Source organism: Pteropus medius, unplaced genomic scaffold (genome assembly GCF_902729225.1).
Source record: "Pteropus medius unplaced genomic scaffold, Ma_sr-lr_union100, whole genome shotgun sequence".
NCBI classification, from domain to species: domain Eukaryota; kingdom Metazoa; phylum Chordata; class Mammalia; order Chiroptera; family Pteropodidae; genus Pteropus; species Pteropus medius.
Genome location: NW_024354875.1, coordinates 10,729,327 through 10,750,821, shown reverse-complemented (window position 1 = coordinate 10,750,821; position 21,495 = coordinate 10,729,327). Strand labels below are relative to the sequence as shown.

Below are 21,495 nucleotides of genomic sequence, written 5' to 3'. Positions count from 1 at the left end.
TTTAAAGTCCTCTTTCTCTTTGCCCAGCCTCTGCTCTCTTGGTTCACAAAGGACTTCTTCCTTCTTCCCTGTAAGAACTGCCTTCTGAAAGTGTGGTTTCCTGACCACCAGCACCTGAGAGTTTGCTCTCTATGTGGGATCTCAGGCCCCATCCAAGACCTCCTGAATCAGAATCTAATTTTTAACAAGATCCCTAGGCAATTTGATTTGTAAGTACATTAAAGTTTGAGAAATCCCGAGGCTGAACCTTCTGAAATTCTTAGGAGGCAGTAGTGTCAACTGTAGGACTGTCAGGCAGACAAGCCTTAGAGTTCCCATTGTCCACCACTGGACCCCCTGGATGTCCTCTATCATTTGAATTTCCCCTTCACTCTAGTGCATTAAAGCCTGTTTCCAGAGAATGATGAATTAGTTACATGGCAATGATAGAGGGCGCTGTTTTTTTTTTTTCCCCAGCCAATTAGTTGACACCATTAAGCTCTTCTGGGTTGTAAGAGGTGAGGCCTTTTGGATGGGCTGCAGGATGATGGCCCTTACCACTTGTGGTCATTAAAGTTCCCGTGGTGCTTTTTGTGAGAGAAGGAGTTGTTAACCTCAGTGTCCTGGCTGACTTCCCATCTGTGTAATTGCATGCAGTCTACCTAAGCCTGCTCCGTAGTTTCAATTAGGTAAAGTATTGTTCACTTCTTGTACTAAACTGCTGTGTTGTGTGGCTACAGACTGCTAATTAGCCAGTGTTTTTCAGGTGGCTGCGTTCATGATGAAGAAAATGTCTCTCTCCGGCCATCTCCCTCCCGCCTCTACTATCTCTACCTCCCACAACCCCCACACGACTACATATCTGTTTTCTTCTATATTATCATTTCTTGGATAAAAGTGCTTTGGGATCAGAAATTCCTAGAGTGGGACAATGAACATTTTCTTAGTTTCTTTATGTGGCCACCAGCTTCAAGGCCTACCTAGCCTATTATAGGGCATTAGAGGGGAAACAAGCGGAGAGAATAGCAAAAATGTGGCAAGTGGTGGATAAAATAGGCCTTCCTCTGTGAAGATGAAGGGTAAAATTCTGGGATTGCCAGAGAAGCATGAATTACTTTAAGAGCTTGGCATTCTAGGAATTAGTTATTTTCATTGCGATGTGAACTAAGAGTGAGGTCAGAGAGAACAGGGCGTGCATTTTATTTCTCCTTTTCTACTAGTTAAAAAAATATAGTGGGACATGTAAACCACCCAAAAAATGCCTCACTATCTCTGTGGGGAATGTCTGACCCTAAACAGAAAATGTGGCACTGGGAGAGTGAATGGATTCCCTTTCTGATGACTCAAGGGTCAGTACCAGGGAAGCACTTATGGTCTGGAGTGGTAGTTGGCAATGAAAGAAAAATGGGAAAAGATGGGTAAGCAAGGAGCCAAGAGGACAGAGGTGTGCTCTATTCAGAGAAGAGATACATTTGAGGGTAGAATTTTTCTGGGATGTAAAATGGCTACTAAAAAAGTGTTCAGAAAGAAAAAAATCAGATTTCAGCAAATTATCACTTTGCATGTCTTTTCGCCATGTGAGTAAATTTATTGTTTTGATGTTTAAGCACAGAGACTCAAATTGATTACATAAAAATCCCTTTAGACCAGGGGTAATTTCTTTCATCTTTTCATATTCTAAACACTGTGAACAATGAATGAATGAATGAATGAATGAATGAATGAAATTGATAAAGGGAAGACTATTATTAAGAGGGGCATGTTGACTTTCAGTTCATGGAGAGCAGGAAAAAAGTATTTTTAGTGCCCAGGTACCAGTACCTATGTCTTGTCTACTCCTTGCTATGGACTTGTCCCAAAGTGTTCTACTTGTCTCTTTGAAAATGGGAAAAAAAAGAAGAGCAGGGATTTCCTCAGTTGGATGGATGGACTAACCAAATGGTTATAATGGACAGGCTGGTTTGCAAATCCCCCTGAGAAGAGGAAGGGTTAGAGACAGAAAGTTGCGACTTTCTGTCCCAGTGAGTGAGAGTGAAGGGAACATTCCCAGGGAGGTAGATAAGATAATATAATTGAATACAGTTCTCAGGTTCTAGGGGATGATTGTTACCTGGTAAAATTGTCTCATTTCCAGCTCAGTGTCTATCACAATAGGTTCTTGATATGTATTTGTATCATGAATAAATTGGCAATGGGTGATATATGTGACAATACCTTGAAGGTGAAGAGAATTCTCAGAGTGAGGAATGGGGGGAGAAATTTGAGGATGATGATGATATTGGGAGGAAAGGCAGAAAAAAAGAAAGGGGACAGTGTAAGAGAAAATAGCCCGATTGAGGCAGAGATAAAATACTTAAAAATTCTAATCTTCAATTTGAGCTCTACTTTTATATAAATGGTTTCAAGGGAGACTTTTCCAATGTCCTGATCCAAACAGCCCCTATACTCATTTCCTTATCCCCCTGAGGCTCTCATTCTATTCAACCTCATGGTTTAGTTGTGTACCTCTTCAAAGTCAAGTGTGGGTTGTCTGCCACTGGCTACAGACCAATTATTATTTATGGCTGAGATTTCCTCCTGTCCACTGCTAAAGTCCAGTCTTTTCTTAGCTTACACAATATAGTCTTGAGATCTGAAGTCTCATACATAATCTGTATTTTTTCTTGCATGAGGGAAAAAAAAGACCAACACGGAAATGCACAGCTACCCTGTGTTAACTATTCCTGGATGTCACCCTGCAGCTCTAATTTCTGCTTTCTCCTCTGCATGCTGGGTACTGCTGCCGGACTTGTCAGCACCTTGTCACAGCTTCCTGGTGCGTGGGCTACCATCGGACTCCGTGTTCTTCACAATTATCCATGAAAAAACCCCACAGAATCCTTCAGAAGTAAATATACACACACACACACAAATGTGTGTGTATGTGTGTGTGTGTGTGTATATATATATATATATATATATATATAAAACATATATAAACAGGTAAAAAAATGAAGCTACTTTTAAAAATTAGTATCCTGAAGAGGGTACTATTTGTAAATGCTGCTGTGTTGCTTCATCTTTTCCAGTCCTATGATGCTCTTTTGTTCATGATGTGACAAGGATGCGGGGAGCCAATATGATTTAACTAAATAATACACAAATGTCAAGAATACTTTCATGTCTTGTGTACAGACCATAATAAATTACTCCGATGGAATGTTTTGTTTTTCTTTTCAGGGAACAGCCACACAGTTTTCAAGGAGCTATGCTGACAAGAAGTGGAGAAGAAATATTATTAAAAGTAACCTATTTCAATGTAGGACTAAATGGCTTAGGATTTCACTTGGATTCAAAAGACAGAGAACTGGAGAGAAAGATGTCAGGCAGACAGCAATGAGATGCTAGTCTTATCCTGGAATTCTTATGTGCAGTGGGGAGGAAAAAAAAGTCCAGTAAGAAATTAAAATGAGAGAACTAGTTCTCAGAATTAAAGGTGAATCAAAAGGATTTGGCAGCTGCCTGGACATGCCAGCCAGAGAGGCCATGGTATCTGATACACGTGACAGACCGAGAGACAACTGCAAAGCTCCCCGAACAACTTGCCTGAAGGGCTTGCCAGGAAGCCAGATGCTTCTGGAAGAATATCTTCCGTGGTTGGGCATCTGGGTTCAGTGCTTTCCATTTAAAGAGGAGAAAGAAGGTGGTAAAAGGCAGAACCATCACTGCCTTTGAAAAAATGTACTCTTTTTAAGTGTGCATATATGCTCTCACACACACACACACACAGCATTAATGAATGTGGACACGTTTTTAAATGTGGACTTGCTTTTAAAAAGAACCTCTAAAAATAAAACTTTCCCTGGTGCTTTTTAGGTGGAAAGCAATGTGTTAGAAGGAGGAAGGGAGGGAAGGAAAGAAATAGGACAGATACCAAGAAAAACCCTTAGATCAATATGTCAGTTTACTAATTAGTTAGGTAATTTTACTTAAAGACCTGGAATTATCGCTAGTGTTCAATTTTTTTAAAAAGGGAGAATTTGAGTGATAAGCTTGTGCCTTCATCACAGTTGGCTTGTCTTTCTCACTCTTTGTTTTACCATTCCTTCTTCCCTGGAAACACAATTGAGTATTGGTATTGGCAAGAAAGCAGAGTGTGGTCTAGTGGACTGGAAATCAGGTGACTTGAGGTCTGGTTTATTTTTTTCCTGTTCCACTTTGAAGTTCTTTGTGTCTCTGCTCTATAAAACAGGGGAACCAAATTTCTTTATACACTTAATAATGGAGGGCGAGCTTTTGCAATCAAGGCGATGTTTTTTCTTCACCTAATGCTAAACAGTTCAAGGTAGCACTACAGAAGTCAATACTGGATCTGGAAAAAAAGATGAACAGAAAGGTGGGTCGATAGGATAGGAGACAGGAGTGATAGAGTGTCTTTAACTTAGTAGTGGGAGTCATGACAGAAGATATAAAATTAAGTTTTTAGATTCCAAGATCTGTTATAAGTCCCAGATAATCAAGGAATCAGAACTTGTAACCCCACCCCAGATGGTAGTGATTGATCCAACAGGCTCCAGCACTGATGGGTGGTCACGGATCCCCTGACCAAGGCTTCCTTGGTAAGATCAGTCTCTTTCAACATTCATTCATCATTGTACTCAGGGACTCTTAACAGCCAATCTTAATATGAATAATGAATATTGCTTCTTTTACAATCAGCGCTGTTCTCCTAATCATGATGAAAACATAAATATCATGTGATGAGAGAGAGAGATTTGAGGGGAACAATTACTAATGAATACCCTCAAAATGGCATATGCCCTAGTCCTAGTCTGAAATAGATCGAGTTTCCAAGATTCCAGTTGATATTAACTGGAACCATCGCTGGCTATTACATTATCATATTTTTGTTCAATGAAGTCATGTGATTCCTTTTGTTCCACAAAAATTACTAAGTATCTATAATGTGTGGGACTCTGTGCTAGGCTCTGGGGATATAGCAGGAATCAAAATGACACATATTCCTGCCTTCCTGGAGCCTATGGTCTAATGACAGAAAGGATCAGGTCAGTTCTTTGTAATTTCCATCTTCATCAATATTTTCAGGACCTAACTATGATATACATAACATTTTTTTCTTCCAGATTATTATATTTATTCCTGTGACTTTTCTCAAGAGCCAAAAGATCAAAGTTAGAATAATAGCTAGTCATCACTAGAAATTCTGCCCAATGTCCTGTAATCATGAGAATGTTCTAGGTCTCCTTTGCAGAAGTAATGGTTTCAAACATGAAATCTAATAACCCTGCTCTTGCCAAGTTTTCTTTCTATAACTATACATGCCATTCTCAGATTCCTTTCCCAGCCTCTTCCTCAGATGACCTCTTCAGTGTTAGACATCCCCAGGAATCTGTCCTCAGTTCCATCCTGTCTTCACATCATCTCTTGAGGTTATTCATGACCCTACCTCACTGCCATCTTCAAATTGATGACTCCCAAATTCATATCTATAACCCAGTCACTTTTTCTGCATTCCTAATATATATTTCTTATCTTTTAATCAACCTCGCTAATGGAATATAAGCAATCACCTAATCATATCATGTCCAAAAATTTTCAACTTCTTTCATGCTTTCAATTGTGTCTCTTTTCTCTATGTGAGTTAGAGATGCCATCACTTGGCTAGTTCAAAACCTGGGTGCCATCCTGGGATCTTCTCTCTTTTTAACTTCTCTCATGCACTTGGTGAGCATATCCTGTTGAATCAATCTGTTTTGTGTCTCTTTTATCCATCCCTTATCCTCCCCGCAACTTCATTTGGTTTGGGATCTCTAGCTTGGACTATCATACCAGCTTCTTAACTGGTTTCACTGCCTCTAGTGTTGCCCTCCTATAGGCTATCCTTCGCACTTATAAAAATTGTGATCTTTAGAAATACAAATCATATCACTTTATCTTTGCTTCAGACCTTTCAGTGATTTACCTAATGTCTACAGAATGAATTTTAAATTCCTTAGCAAAGCATAATATTCTTCACAATTTAGCTCTAGTTTACTACATTCTTAGCTTATGTTGTATCACATCTTTTAGGGTTCCTAATTCTCCATCACTCCAGGGAGCTCACAATTTCTTTACCACACCGTAGTTCTCTTCCTGCATGCCTCTTTGTACACAGTATTATCTCTGCTTACAGCTGGCCTGTTGTTTGCCAAATGAACATCATTAAAGATAGACTGGTTCATCTCCTCTGGGTGGCATTTTTTGGTTTCTCTAGGCTAAATTTCAGCCCCTGCTTGGTGCTCTCATAGTGTCTTGTGATGTGACACCATATTTATTATAACTGTTTACTAATTTACCCCAGGAAACTGTAGGATATATGAGAGGAGGAGTCCTCTTTTTGTCTCTAGTACTGAGTTGAGGGGTCAGCAAATTTTTCTGTAAAGGGTCGGATAGTAAATATTTTTGGCCTTGTGCAACTTGTTACAATTATATAACTTGCCACTGTAACATGAAAGCAGCCACTGGCAATAAATAACTGTGTAGGGTGTGTGTGTGTGTGTGTGTGTGTGTGTGTGTGTGTGTGTTCCAGCAAAACTTTATTGACAAAAACAGGCAGTAGGCTGGATGTGGTCTGTGGTTCCTAGTTTCCAACCTCTGATGTAGTTCAGTGCCTGGAACCCAGTGGTCACTCATTTACGACTTCCTGAAGGAATGAGTGGGTAAGAATTTACAGTTAATAAACACTTTCACAAGTGTAAATTTATTCTACCTATTTCGCACATGAACAAAAGGGAGAGTTAGAAACATTAAAAGGTTTTCTTAATGTCGTACAGTTTCTAAGGGCTGACGTTGGGACTCGAGTCTATGTCTTCTGATTCCAAATCCTTGGTTCTTTTCATTTGGTAAAAGGCCAAGATTCGTAGTAGAGAAGGGTAGGGCAACCTAAAAAACTTACCTCTTATGAGAAAAATACTCCCATAGGTTGGGACACTACTAATAATAGAGAAGATGGTGATAGATGGGCAGTCACCATTTTAAATTTTCTTTTGTTTCCTATTATTCAGTGGTTAATGTTACCATTCAACTGTCAAATCAAAAGATGTAAAACAGTAATTTTGCTCCCGTCTTAAAAACCTTATCTCTGAAAACCTTCCTCCAGAACAAGGATCCACCACTGGAAGGATCATTGAACCTTAGTCCCCAGCTCACAAACCTTATAAATCCTGTGCCAAGATGTCTCCTAAGTAGATGACATTTTAATGATTACTACAGGGAGTTGGGAACTATTGCTTCATCCTCACGATCAGAGTAATTAATTTTCTTAACTACCAGGCCAAATTCTGCCACAGGAGTCCAGTTGAGAAATTTCAGGCCCATAGGAAGTACATTAGCTCTTCAAAGTGATTAGGGTGCCATTTCAAATACACAAGCAAAGGAGTTATTAAGCTTCTGGCTTATTTCAAGCAACTTGCAGCCGCTGTCCCTCAGGAAAAAAAAAAAAAAAGAGAGAGAGAGAGAGAAAAAAGAAAATAACAATTTGCACAGGTTCCTCATTTTCCAGTAAAAATACTCATGGCCTGCAAGTCGTTGAATATCAGGTATTGTGGTTGGGTGAGAGACCAAAGTGTACAGAAAAAAGGCGGAGTGCCAAGAAGACAGGACAGAAAAACATGGCCTGTTCCAAAGCACACCAGAGCTGAGAATTCAGAGGCCTGAAGGAAGGCAGAGAGCTTCGCCAGCCATTGCTCTTAACAACCAGAGAGAAAAGAGAGGATTCACGGGTTTCCCAGTCTGTTCTTTAGCCATGCCTTGCCTCTCCCACCCCCCGTGCTGCCCCTCCCTCAAAAAAAATTATATATATCAGAAATGCCCACTGTGCTGTTTTAAATAGGGCAGGAGAATTATTTCCTCACTATTGTTTCCTCATACAACCCTTACACTACTAGGTCATCATCATCTGAGTTGCCTTTGACATGCTTTTGTAGAATATTTTATCTAACATCCATGAAGACCACAGAGAAGCTTTAAATATCAGTTTACTCTCACAAAATAGCCACAGCTCAACAGTTTCACCTTTCAATGAGGCATTCAACTGGCATGCTTCCATGAGATTTGTCTATTCAGCCATATCATTTTTTCACCTTGGAATTCTACGAACAGCTGGAAGATTTTCTTATAGTCAATGCAAAAAGGAGGATTTTTAGCTCTTCTTTCAAACTATTAAACAAAGTGTAAGTCTCCTCGAAGAATGTTTATTAGCATCTAAAATCTGCAGCAAATATATTCTTTCAAAGCTATTTTTGAAAGTCAATGAATGGCTTTGTTTTGTAAGTCATCTCCAAAAGCCACCCATTTCTAAGGCATGTTGACTTTTTTTGAACAATGTAAACCTACATGGGAACTGAATGTTCTTTTATGTACCCCCACCTGAAAAATATGAGGTTGTATTGGCTTTCAAAATGCATGCCACATAGTAAATCTGGCTAATAAGTTCAATTTAGCTCTGTATTTTTGTATTTGTTTTCTAAATTTTCTGCAATTATCTTGTATTATTTTTATCTGGAAATAAAAATGTGGGAAAAAGACTTTCAGCAATAGCTAGAACATGTTACTAATAGTAATGGCAACAGGAATTCCAGAACTTCAAAAGGTTGGTGCCGTTTTTAGGTGGATAGGTATTTGCTAGTAGGGTTTACCTTGGAGATTTAAGGCATAGGATAAGGACCTAACGGCTTCAAAATATCTCACTTACCAGGCTTCCACAAAGCCAGTGTGCTGTGCTGCCTGGCAGGAAACTCTCACTATTTGAAACGCTCTGATGAGTTAGACAACAGCAAGAGAATGGTCCCTAGGAAACTGCTGTAATGGGGGAGACTTTGGATGAAAAGCACAGGAAGACCCGTGCCTACCTCCAATCTCCTCATGCTGCCCAAAAGTAAGGTAGAGTAACTTATCTTCTCAGCTATCTCCCATTTCAAAGGTGAAAATAGTTAGATCTGAGAACATGGGACAAGATGCGGATCAGGTGGATGGAGAGTCAGTGACAGAACAGAGTTGTGCTGGAGAGTGCAGACAGGGATTGGGCACAGCATGGGGGTGTCATGTGGTTTGTCAAACATGTGAAAATAGCCTCATTGGGACTGACTGGGGAGAATGGTTGAGTCAGACCACCATAGAAACTGTGGTTTTGGAAAAAGATTCTGTGGTGAGATAAAGAATTCTCTGGAAGCTGGGAAATTTGACAACCCAACCTCTGCAATTCTTCCTATATTTATTTCATTAAAAGTTATTTTATATTTCTCTCACTACAAAAATAGTACATGTCAATGTATGATGTTTATCTAAGACCTAATATGGACTATTAAAAAGATTATTTCTTTATTCTTCATCACAGAAATAGCTTGTATTATGATCTCTACTTTACAGAGGAGAAAATGAAAGCTCAGAGTTTAGTGGCTTGTTCAAAGTTATACCTCCAGTAAGTTGGCAGAGCCAAGACTCACATTCAGGTTTGCCTAAATCCAAAGCCTGTTCTCTTCACCTGTCCTTTTGAGCTCAGTGTCTCCTTCTACACTATCAGTAGAAGAGAAAAAGAAACACATGAGGGAAAAATCACTTGTAATTCAACCATTTTAAGAAAAAAATATTAACGTCTCGGCAAAAATCTTTACAGTCTTTTCCAGGTGCACACTTTCCCACATATTTATAGTTATACTCTCTTTGAGTATATAAAATACTGTATCCCTGAAATTATTTAACTTAACACAAGCATTTAACAGAATTTTAAAAAAATTAGCTATGAATTCACTAAGCTGCTATGACACACCATGTTTTTTATGTAGCCTTCCCCATTCACTGAACACTTAGGTTTGTCTCCAAGTTCCCACCAGTGGAAACAGTACTGTCATAAACAATTTTATCCGCATAAACTGTCTATCCCTCATTACTTAGGATAGGGTCTCAGCAATTAAGATTACTACTCAAAAGTTACGGACATTTGAAAGGTTTTTGTTCTTGAGATATATTACACGTATGACTTTCCCAACATGTTGGTTGGTACATCCCAATCAGCAGCGTGTAGAGAGCTTGGCTCAATGCACACCTGACAAAATCAAATTCACCCTATTTCATTAGTTTTCTATAACCTCATCTTCCTCTTTCCCTTCTCTGCATTTGCAAAGTGGAGAAAAGGATTCACCCTTCTAAACAGTATCTCTTTTTTGCTTTTCTATTTTTTTGTTATTACTGTCAGAGGGACCATTTCCATAGTTACCCAGCATTGAAACCTCAAACTTATCTCCATGGCTGACTGGATATGGAGGATGAAGAAATGAGAAAAATAAACACTGTGTGGAATTTTTCTTTGAAAAGTCTTATGATTTGGATCATTTCTTTCCATTTGATGTTCATCACTCCAACCCAACCATAACTCCTTTGTGGCCCCTGGGTTCCTTTCTCCTTCTATCTTGTTCGCCCTACACTCTGTTGTCAGACTACTCTTTCATAAACACTAAACGCATCATGAAATTGTCTGATAGGTAGTTTCAGTGGTTCTCTGTTTCATATACAAATCCTCTGCCTGTCTCTCTACCTCCAACTACACCCATCAGCAAGTAAACCTTATTTTTCCAAGTCCTCCTTCCCATTAACTTTGCCTTCCTGACTTTCCACAGAAGCAGGCTAAAGGAAAATGCATTTGACACATATTTTAAAGAGCTAGAACTTGCCATTTATATGATGATTCAGAAAGTACTGAGGACCTCCCAGTGCTTATTACTGTAATGTCAATTTGTGAAAGTGGCTATTAATAAAGTTTTCTAGTTGATGACATTTTGAAATGATAGCTTATTCTAAATTCCTGGTCTCAAGCTATCAGAGCAGAAGGATAGAATTTGACCTTGAGTTAGATCAAGAAGGAGGACTCTGGAGTCAGAGACTATTCAGCCTTTGTAGCCTTTGTAGCCTTTGTGAAATCTTATGCTTAATATAATCACAACTCTTTTAAAATTCTGGCTTTGTGGCCAGAACGTGCATTCACCTTCTAGTCCAACTGTGCTGTATTAAACCTTCTCTGTTGGTAGTTGCTCTGCTTTCAAGGGAATGTTTAACTCAGAGCTCTGCAGAAATAGAGTTCTATTCTGTTGGCTGTAGAGTACGTAGGTCAAGTGGAATTTCTGGCACATCATTACATTCCCTGACCCTTACTAAACAAACTTCAAAATATATATATTTGCAACAATTTGGAATAAACACTACATACAAGTGTTAATGGTAGATTTTCTGAAGAACTACCAAATGCATCAAGACTAAGGAAAACATTCTAATGATTCTTTCAAACATGAATATATTTAAATTCTCGTTAAACAATCTTCTTATTTAGTCTTCTCAAGCTTTGATGACGTGCCACGATTGGCTGTTTATCAAAAACTTAGCGAGAAATGCTTAACAAGATATAATCATGTGCACACTCTTGTACATAATTAAACCCAGTTTATAAATCAGTGTGGGGTGGAATATGGTCACACCACTCAAGAAAGGTTGGTGGCTAGCAAATAACACTTTTCTCTTCATCTATAATAAAATATCTTAAAATGTGAATGCTGTGAAGGTGATATAATAATTCGATCTTAAATCTTAATTAAATACATCTATTTACATCTCTACTGAACTGAATGAAAGTTCTAAAAATATTAAGAAATAAATTTAGATATAAAAAACATAATCAGGCATTACTTGTTAACACTGAGAAGAATCTTCCACCTTCATCTTTTATCCTTCATCCTTCAAAGGTGTTTAATTGGATGGATTTTCATCTGTGTGTTTTACTTTTATTAAAGGAAGATTTAGCTGACTATCTGTTTCTTCATGTTATAGCTGTTCTTTCAGTTGGAAAAAAAGGGAATAATTGAGACTGAGTAATTGATATTTCTCAAGATCTCCAAGACTAAGTATTGCATGGAATTACAGAGTATAATTTTCCATTTATTTTATGACTTTGTCCAGTTAAAGTTACTGAGATAAGCACTCCAGTATTTACTTGTAACTTGAAACCCCTTTCATGGTGTGATCGGATCCTAAGGGAAAAGAATTAAACATTTGAGGAATGCTTACCTTGTGCCAGGCATTTTATATGCATTATCTCATTTAATTCTCATAACCACAAGATATGGTTGATACTATTAATCCAATTTTATGTGACTCAGATCATAAAGAGAATAAAGTATAGAACAAAGATTTGACTCCAGATCTCTCTTTCTATTTCTTTAAAGCCAAGATCCTATCACTAAATCACAGTGGTTTCCCACTGTAGCCAGTATGTGGAGGTGACAAGAATGGACATTCTAACAATAAGGGATGTTTTGAATTTTGACACACGTTCCCCTCTGGGAGTAAAATGATAAAAAAATTCATATGAAGAATTAGATTAAAACATGCAACCTAATCCAGTGGCGGGCTAAGCAAATTATGGACCATTCATGCCATGGAATACTATGTCATCATTAGAAAGAATCGGATAAGTCTGTTAAATGAAATTGAAGGCTATTGATGAGTTGCAAAGTATTTCAGAATAATATGTACTGTATGAGTTGCAAAGTATTTCAGAATAATATGCACTGTATGACATACTTTAACACAGTAAATGACTATGCACATACATGTGCATATATGCTTAGAAATAGGTCTAAAAAGATACATACAAAAATGTTAGTTACTTCTGCTCAGCAGGCTGAGTGACCAGTAGGCAAATTTTACTTTTTAATAAAATATTCATCACTGCTGCTTAATTTTTTTTGCGTGTGTGATTGCATGTTTTACATTTACAATTAAAATTTATGTAATGAACTAGTTGAATAATCTGTAGGAATGTCTTGACCCAAAGGAATGGATGATTAAGGCGATTAAAGAGATTTAATCTCACAAAAGCTAAGCTGACCAATATATTTGAAACTCTATCAGGCTTCAACATTACTATATGCATATGGTGAAAGCTAAAACCTCATCACTCTGCCTTATCTGAAGAAGGTGTTAACAGGGGCAAATGAGTAACAGTCATTTCAAACTTAACATGACCTAAATGGAACTCGCAGTCTGCTCTTCCTTTTCAACCTGCTTCTCTTCCACTCTGCCCATCCGTGTGGCACTATCATTTCTCCATTTGCTCAAGCCCAAATCCTAAGAGGCATACTTGATTTCTCCTTTCCTTTCCCCACCCCATCCCAACCAACAGCAAAGCCAACCTGATCCACCTCCAGAATATCTCTTTAAGGGCTCCATTCAAGCCACCAGTATCTCTTGCTTGGATTGTCTACTACTAGGATTGTCTTCTAACTGGCCTCACTGCTTTCACTCTTTGCAATCCATTCTCCACATGGCAGCCAGAGAGATCTTTTATACTTCCTAAATTTAGCACTCTTTGTGGTTCTTTATTGTATCTACAATGGAACACAAAACTCTCACTGTGGCCTATGAGAAGCTATGTGATCTGACACCCATCTAACCACCATCCTCTTAGTTCATTAGGCTCCAGCCATCCTGGCCTGCTTCCTGCTTTTCAGATACATCAAACTCTTAATGTTCTCTGGGTTTTTACTCTTGTTGCTGTTGTTGTTGTTGTTGTTGTTATTTTTTCCTGCTTGGAATACCCTTGGCCGTTTACATGGATGGCACCTTATTATCTGAGTCAACATTTTATAGATGAGGAATTCAAATTCCAGAGAGTTCAAGTAACTTATTTGTGGCCATAGCTCTTGGTATACGGAAGGGCTAGGTTTTGAATCATATCTGAATCATCTCATGCTCTTCCCATTACACTACATAACAAAGTAAAGATGGCCCATCTCAGGGCTCTGGTTACAGTTCTGACAATCAATCAGCAAACATCTACTTTTTGAAAAGACCAGCAGAAATAAATTCATTCAGAAGTTCCTTTTGTAGCTTCTCCTTACTACCTCTAGTATATTCTCTAGCTTCTGCAGGATTTAGGTCAATGAAAGGGGAAAATCTGAGATAAATGCATTTGGAAACTCTCGTCTTAGAGATCTGAAATTAAATATTACTCATTTAGGAAATGAGTATGTAATGACACAACCAGAAACCTTTACAACTTACTTAGTTAGATGTCCAAAGAGTACCTTCATGGTGTCACGATTTGGTGGAGGGAGTTTTTGTACAAGAGACTTCACGGTTTCAATTCTTGTGTTGTTGTCTTGTTTTTCTGGAAAAAAAAATAAAAACAAAGGTTAGAAAAGAATGAGTTTTCATAGGTACATGAGGGAATTTTCTTAGGGGAATTTTAGACTAAGAGCAGCTTAAAATCCTATTCAGCAGCCAAAAGGAATAGGTGTACTCAATATCGCTATCATGGAGTTCTTCATTTTGACTCTTAAGTTAGATCATGGTAATATGAAGCAGCAACAGTGTGCCTTTGACATGATCTTCCTGTTAAGATCAGATATTGAATCAGTTCTCACAAGTGTTTTACTATTTTATAAGGTGTAGTAGGATGAATAATGGATTCGGAAAGATGTCCAAGTCCTAATTGCTGTAAAGATGTCAGCTTCCACAGCAAAAGAAATTTGGCACATGTGATTAAATTAGGGATTCTGGGATGGGGGGATGCTGGATTACCTGGGTGGGCCCAGTGTAATCACAAAGGTGGTTAAGAGGGAACCAACAGGGTCAGAGTCAGAGAGAGATGATGTGACAAAGGAAGCAGAAGGAGAAATGGCTATGTGATCAAGGGCCATGGGGCCAAAGAATGAAGACAGCCTCTAAAAACTGGAAAAGAAAAAGAAATAGAGCCTTCATAAGAAACTCAGGCCTGCCAACACCTTGATTTTTTCCAAGTGAAACTGATTTCCATCTTCTGACCTCCAGGAACGTAAGATAATAGATTTGTTTGTTTAAAGCTACTGAGTTTGTAGCAATTTGTTACAGTAGCAATGGGAAACGCACACAACAAGGACACACATTATGATTCAATTACCAATATTCTATTGTTCGCTTGATTTTGTGGAAGAGTAAAGAATATTTTTATTACTTCTATGCTATCATTTCTCCCTAACACATTTTGCTTTTGCTATAAATTAGGAAAGTGCAAAAATAAAAATTGAAAGTATAAAACCTAGTCACATATATTTTAAAAATAAGAAGTTCTTCAAAACTACATGCCATATAGATTGCTTTCTTTCATTTTATTTCTTTATTTTTTTTCCTTTATGGGCATGGATGGCATAATAAAAATTGAGTTACTTGGACTAGAGAATTCATCTTATCACAGTTTTAACCAGGGCCTAGAATCATAATTATTTGTTGAACTTAAACACTGTATGTATATTGATTTATGTACTTTTCCTTTTTATATTTTATCTTTAAAGAGATCCTGATGATACTAAAGAGGTCACTGCTGCAAAAGATGATTTATAAGAGAATAATACGAAAGGCACCTACCCACTCAACATCTATTCTCTTCTTTTTTATCAAGACAATTCAAAATTGTTGAGGGAATGGCATCATACACAGCTAAAAGAGATCATGTCCCAGCTTCTCTGGCAGCTGGAGTGGCCATGTGACCATGATTGGCCAATGAGATGTAAGTCAAAGTGTTACGTGAGACTTCCTGGGAGGTCATGTACAGAGTGTACCATAAGATGACCTTGAGAACTGAGGCCAAGCAGAATGGAACACGCACCTAGAAGAAGTGCTCCTGAATCTATGGAGCAGTCAGATTAGTTCTGTACTGTCTGTCTCTGAGTTTCTCTAACATCACAAAATAAGCTCTTTTGTACTAAAGCCTTTATAGATGATTCTCTGATCATCTATAAAGCCAAACGCAGTTCCAAATATGACATGCTTCCTAAAGCCCAATTCATAATCATCTGTTATTAAGATATATAAACTTAATACAGTGGAGTAAGAAAGAGTTATTTTAGAAACTGCCAGTTTTTTAATTCACGGTTGCAAAAAATATTTTATAAGAAATTACAGGAAAATATCCTGCAGAAGATGGTATGTGGCTAAAGTGGGATGGGGTCAGTCTTCCTAGTAGAACTATGCTTGGAAGCTTTTCTTCTTCCTCCTAAAACCACAAAGGCCTATAAATAATACCTCCCACAGTGAGAGCTTTCAAAATTGCGGTTATTCTTAGAAGAGTTCCAATATAATATGGATTGGACAACAGCAAATGAACGAGACAAAGGGGAGGGAGAAAGTGAAAAAGAAGAGCCAGGTGCAACATCAGAGCAGAAAGCAGATCTAAGCTTTCTGCCAGAAGGGTAAAAAGCTCTCTTGTAGCTTAATGATGGTAAGACAACTTGATGCTTCATAAGAGCAGGTGAAGCCTAGGGGTTACCAGAAACTCAGAAAAGAAGTAAAATAAGTCGGTAAAGATGAGAGTGAAAGTAGTACAGTATGCCCAGGACAGAGTTCTTAGGAACACCTGAGTACTTTATATCTAACCATCTGAAGATAATGCCACACACCAATGATTATATACAAAAATATAGCCAACGTTAGTGATAGAATTTACTTGAAGATTTGGTGAACCACTTGGTTCAGGCAATATATGCACTTGCTGTGGTAGTCTGTCATGTCACAACACTAAATACTTTGTGATAGCTTGAGCGACTGATGATCTGATTGGTCAGCAGTATAGTTACAGTATCCTTATAAAAGTATATGTTGGTTCTCATACGTGCTTATAAAAACATTCTACATGAAGAATATTTTATTAAAAATATTTTTTCTTTTTCTCTACTTTCACCCATACTTGAGGAATTGGACACCTGAATAGTGGTACATACATGTTTGTGGTTAAGTTATACATACATGGAGGGGGAACTGGACAATGGCTTAAAGAGGGCTGAGATATTAAAAAGGAGCGATTTATTTTTCTTACAATATCATCAGAATAAAATCTTTGAAAAGGTTATAGGAAAGCAGTGGTTTCCCATTCAAATCAATACCACACCCACTCTTCCATAGCTTGTAAAATCAGGAAATAACACAAACACTTCTAAGTGGAGGAACATCTAAAAATACAATTGGAAACATTAAAATTGAAATGACACCTTTTCAGATCTGGTTTATTGATGTGTCATATTAGGAATTGGAATCCGCATACATAATACAGGAGTGGTTAATGAGCTAAGATTCATACACAGCTTACTAAAGATGTGTCAACTGTCTTCAATTGATTCAGTGAGCATCTGAAAGACAGCATTTTCTATTAATATTTCTCCTTCAGCATATAGTTTCTCATTATCGTGACGTACTGAGAGTTTTGAGAAGACTTTGAGATATCTCTGACTCTTTTACATTATGACTATAGGGGGGAAAAAAAAGGAACTTTTTCTACATTAAGAATTAGACAACCTCTTAGATAAATTGTATAAAAAGAGCCATGTAAAAATCTTTCCAGTAACAAAAAATTCAATAATTTTCTCCTTTCACTCACATTTACTCCTACCTTCATTCCCTAATAAAATTTTGTTTCTACTCTATGTTCTTTAATACCTCCATTTCAGTGCCCCATCCATATCCTAATAGCCTCTCCAAAGTCTAAGCTGGGACCCACGACTGCATACAAAACCTTTCTGTAGGATTTCATTTTGGCCACCAGTACTAAAAGAAAAAGCTATGCAGAATATACATAATGCACATATATGCATTAAAATAGTAAACTGTTTCTTACTGATTTCCACTCCTCACCCTCCTGGCCCTATTTTCTCAGACTATCCTGAACTCTGCTGTAAGTGACCTTCTTCAAAAGCAACTCTAGGCTACTTAGAGAAGTAACATTTCTTACACGATGTGAAATAGCCTTTAATGTTTTGATAAGGATGTGGCTTTATAGTTTTCCCCTGATTCATGGTTTTGAGGACACATTTTTTAAAAATATGGCTTATGATAGTTTTACATTTGCATTTATCTGCATGAAATGTTGCTACTAAAACAAGGACATTTACAACTGAATGCCTTTTTTTGCTAAGAGATAAGATAAAGTTACACAATGATGCAAAGAATTCTGTGCAGTACAAAACCCTGGACCTGATGACCTCTGGACACTTTTCTGGCTTTATCATCCATGAGTTTATTATTCTTAATTTATGTATAGCCACATGTTGAATCATATTTCAAAATTAATTCTGCTTTGTTATATAGGTCCACCCAGAGGAAGAAAAGACCAAGTTCTCCCAGTAACCAATGTATCAGGAGCATTCTGCATTCTATTTATCTGTAATTCTTAATGGACAACTATACCCCTTTGTCTTAAGGAAGTCAGCAGTATCACAGCTGTTCTGCTTCTGAAAGTTATTCTGGAATGTATAATGCATCCTGTGTGAAAAAAATGGTAGTCACTTATATGTCAGGGTTATATTTGGAAAAAGCAGTTTAGTTCCTATCCGGTTTATACTTTTTATATCATGACCATTTCAGAATCTAGTTAGAGACCGTCCTGGCTTATAGGAGGAATGAAGATCTTCAGAGACCATCTTATACGTTTAACGTACCCGACAACTGCTTACAAATCTTTGAAGATATGTCTTTTAATTATGAAACTTGAGTTGGATGTCGAGGAGTCATCCAATGCATGACAACACTTGCTTGATAAATTCCTTTAAAAAATCACATTTACTTTAGGGAGAGATAGTCCCAAGGCAAATTCAAGACTCACATTTGAATACAGATAGACACATAGTTCAAACTCACGTTATAAATAAGAGAAGCAGAGTGTTGCAGAGGTCTAAAAGAACTAGGTTAGAATTCTTGCTCTGCTGTATGATTAGGGACAAGTTGCTTGAATTCTTGATGTTTCCAGTTTCTTACTTGAAAGTAGCAAAAAACCCATATTCATATTTCATAGGATAGTTAGTAAAATTGTTTCATAAATGCACATATAGCAAGTGCTCATTAAATGTAAGCCCCACTTGCCATTAAAATTTTTCGAATCATCATCCTATCAGCCCTGACACATGATTACTCATAGTTCAAAGCTGTTCCCAAAATTTTATGAAGCCATAAATTTTACTCTTTAGTTCTTTCCTAAAAACAGGAACAGCCCACAGTATGTGACAGTTTTGTAGATATATAGACTGTTGTCCATTATCAGAGTGTTTGGTTATAATTCATAAATAGATATAGTGCATTATAAATGAGTGTTGTTGTGTCATAAACAATGGCCTTCAAGCTTACCTGTGGCTGACAATTTTCACTTTTTCAAGATTATGTCCGCCTCTAAACAGAAAAGCCATTTTTTATATTTAATTAAAAGGAAGGTAAATTCTCAATGGCTGTGATAACTGATACATTTAACTTTAGGTGTTGAGAATCTGTCAAAACAGTTCAACTGAGAACATAAGTATGTAACTCGCAGCAGAAGCTGAATCTACTTGACTCAGGTAAGATCTCTTTCTTTCTCTGGCATGGATTGCCTGAGAATTAGACCTAATCATCTTACTGGCACACCAGACTTCTCCAGTATTCACAGTTTCTCCTCCCAGGAGATGTTAATATTTTGTCTAATTTTTGAATAAAGAAACCCTTTCAGGAAGAATATTTAAAATGGAAATAACTCTATAGCTAATAAATGTCAGTAACAAAATTCTTTGGCCAATTGATTGCCATAAGTCCATGGATTCCTTAACCTGTGAGGAAAGCTTTAGCCCACCGGCCCCTTTGGCATCGTTTCCAGAGACCATTTCTGGTCTGTGTCCTGGAGGAGTCAGGCCATCCAGAGCATGCCGTTAGGAGCGAACCTAATCTTACGTGCAACCTCTATTTCTTTCTGCCATTATTCCTACTCTCTGGCAATAAACAATTCATAAATTATTAAAAAGAAAATAAATTTATCTATTTCTTAAAACATTTCAAAACTATTAAATATGTATATTTATAAAGATAATATAAATATATGTGGTTGAAGAAAACAAATATATTAAGGCCTTTGTGCAACCTGTGACAGATAACAAAGTTGGTCCCTATCTTCTGTCATTTTATAATCCAGAGGAGAAGATAAAACATAAAATATTCCATAGAGATGTTTAAACTTAAAATCTATCATAAGTATCAATGAAGTTTATATCTTTCTTCTGATTGAAAGAATACTCTAAGATGATCCTTAAATTCAAAAACTTCTGAAGTGTCAGCTCATTATACCAAAAATAAATATAAAATTATTGAGAAATGCAATAAATACCAAATGAATGAATGTAAAATTTTATTTAATCGATTTGTGAAGGACTTAAAATTATCATTCTTAGCCTCTTTAAATATCCCCAAATGCATTCAGGAAAGTAATAAAACCACCTGTTCTTTTTCATGTAACTATATCTGTTATTCTAGAGACTTCTGATTCACTGACCTCACAATGAGGGCAATATTCAAGTTTTAGGTTCTCAAGTCACTTTTAATAAATGGTATTGCTTTTTAGTTCAATCAATTTGAGGAAGATAACATTTCCTAAAAGTCACCAACTTGAAACTGCCTCTTAAACCTGACTTCCTCAGTTTTGCAGCAATGCCCCTTTGTCTGAATTGAAGAATAAGGCAATGGCTCTCACACACACACACACACACACACACACACACAGCGCAGTCTTCACAGGAAAAGCATGATCATATTGTCCTCCATAGAATTTCTTGTTTTCAAAGTAGTTTTGGAGGGGTCATAGTAGCCCAGTAGATTTCAGTAACTTACAAATGATAACTAATTCATCCTCAGGCCATAGTCTGTGTTGAGAAAATAAAGCTCACTAGTTTATTTCTTTGAATTTTCACTAAATTATGTTTTCACTAAACTATATTTATTCATACATATCTAGTTTTACAAACTTTTTTTTTTTTAAAGCAAGGCTTACCCTTGGGAGTCATTTGACATCTTTCTAATTATAAACTCGTAATTATTTTCAAATACTCAAGTAGCTATTTATGTTAAACATTATCTTTGTACATTTTCATAAGGGTGGACACCCTACAAATACTTTTCTAGATATAAAGTTTTTAATACAAGTGTCTATCTCTTTCTATTGATAGACAAGTTAAATTTATAGGGGATTTGGAAAATCTCACTTGAAAATGACTAAGATCTGTCATACAGTTAAGATAAATGCTAACTAAGAAATATTTTCCCCTGTCTTTTGGGTTAAAAATATACTTTTTAAAGGGAGCACAATTAAACTTTATCCATAACCATTCATTTTAAACAAAAGGCTTCTGAAGAGGAGATAATGGTTAATATGAACTGTTTTTCTGGCTGGTTCATTTGACATGGCCATACAGTGACATTGAGAGGAGAGAGAAGTTAATAGCATGAATATCAAAACTCGTTAAGATATGAGGAATAAAGTAATTTTATGATTCAGCTCTTATTATTATTATTATTAATTGTGAGACTATTGTAAAAGAAGAAAAACAGGCAACACGTGGCAACTTTAGTCAGCATTTCTGAACGGAGAATGATAAACACCTCTGCTTGGCTCTGGCATTTATCAGGACTGAGATATTATTACCACATAGAGTCACAGCATGGTTACTGTTA

The 21,495-nt window shown here is 37.0% G+C and overlaps 1 protein-coding gene across 1 annotated transcript in view; it reads right to left on the bottom strand.

Annotated features, from left to right (window-relative positions):
- The window catches only part of ARHGAP15 (Rho GTPase activating protein 15), a 588,346-nt gene that overhangs the window by 45,190 nt on the left and 521,661 nt on the right, over positions 1–21,495 (bottom strand). The window contains exon 13 of the mRNA XM_039855498.1: positions 14,068–14,173. Within this exon, the coding sequence (XP_039711432.1) occupies positions 14,068–14,173 (106 nt within the window). The remainder of the gene's footprint in view (positions 1–14,067; positions 14,174–21,495) is intronic.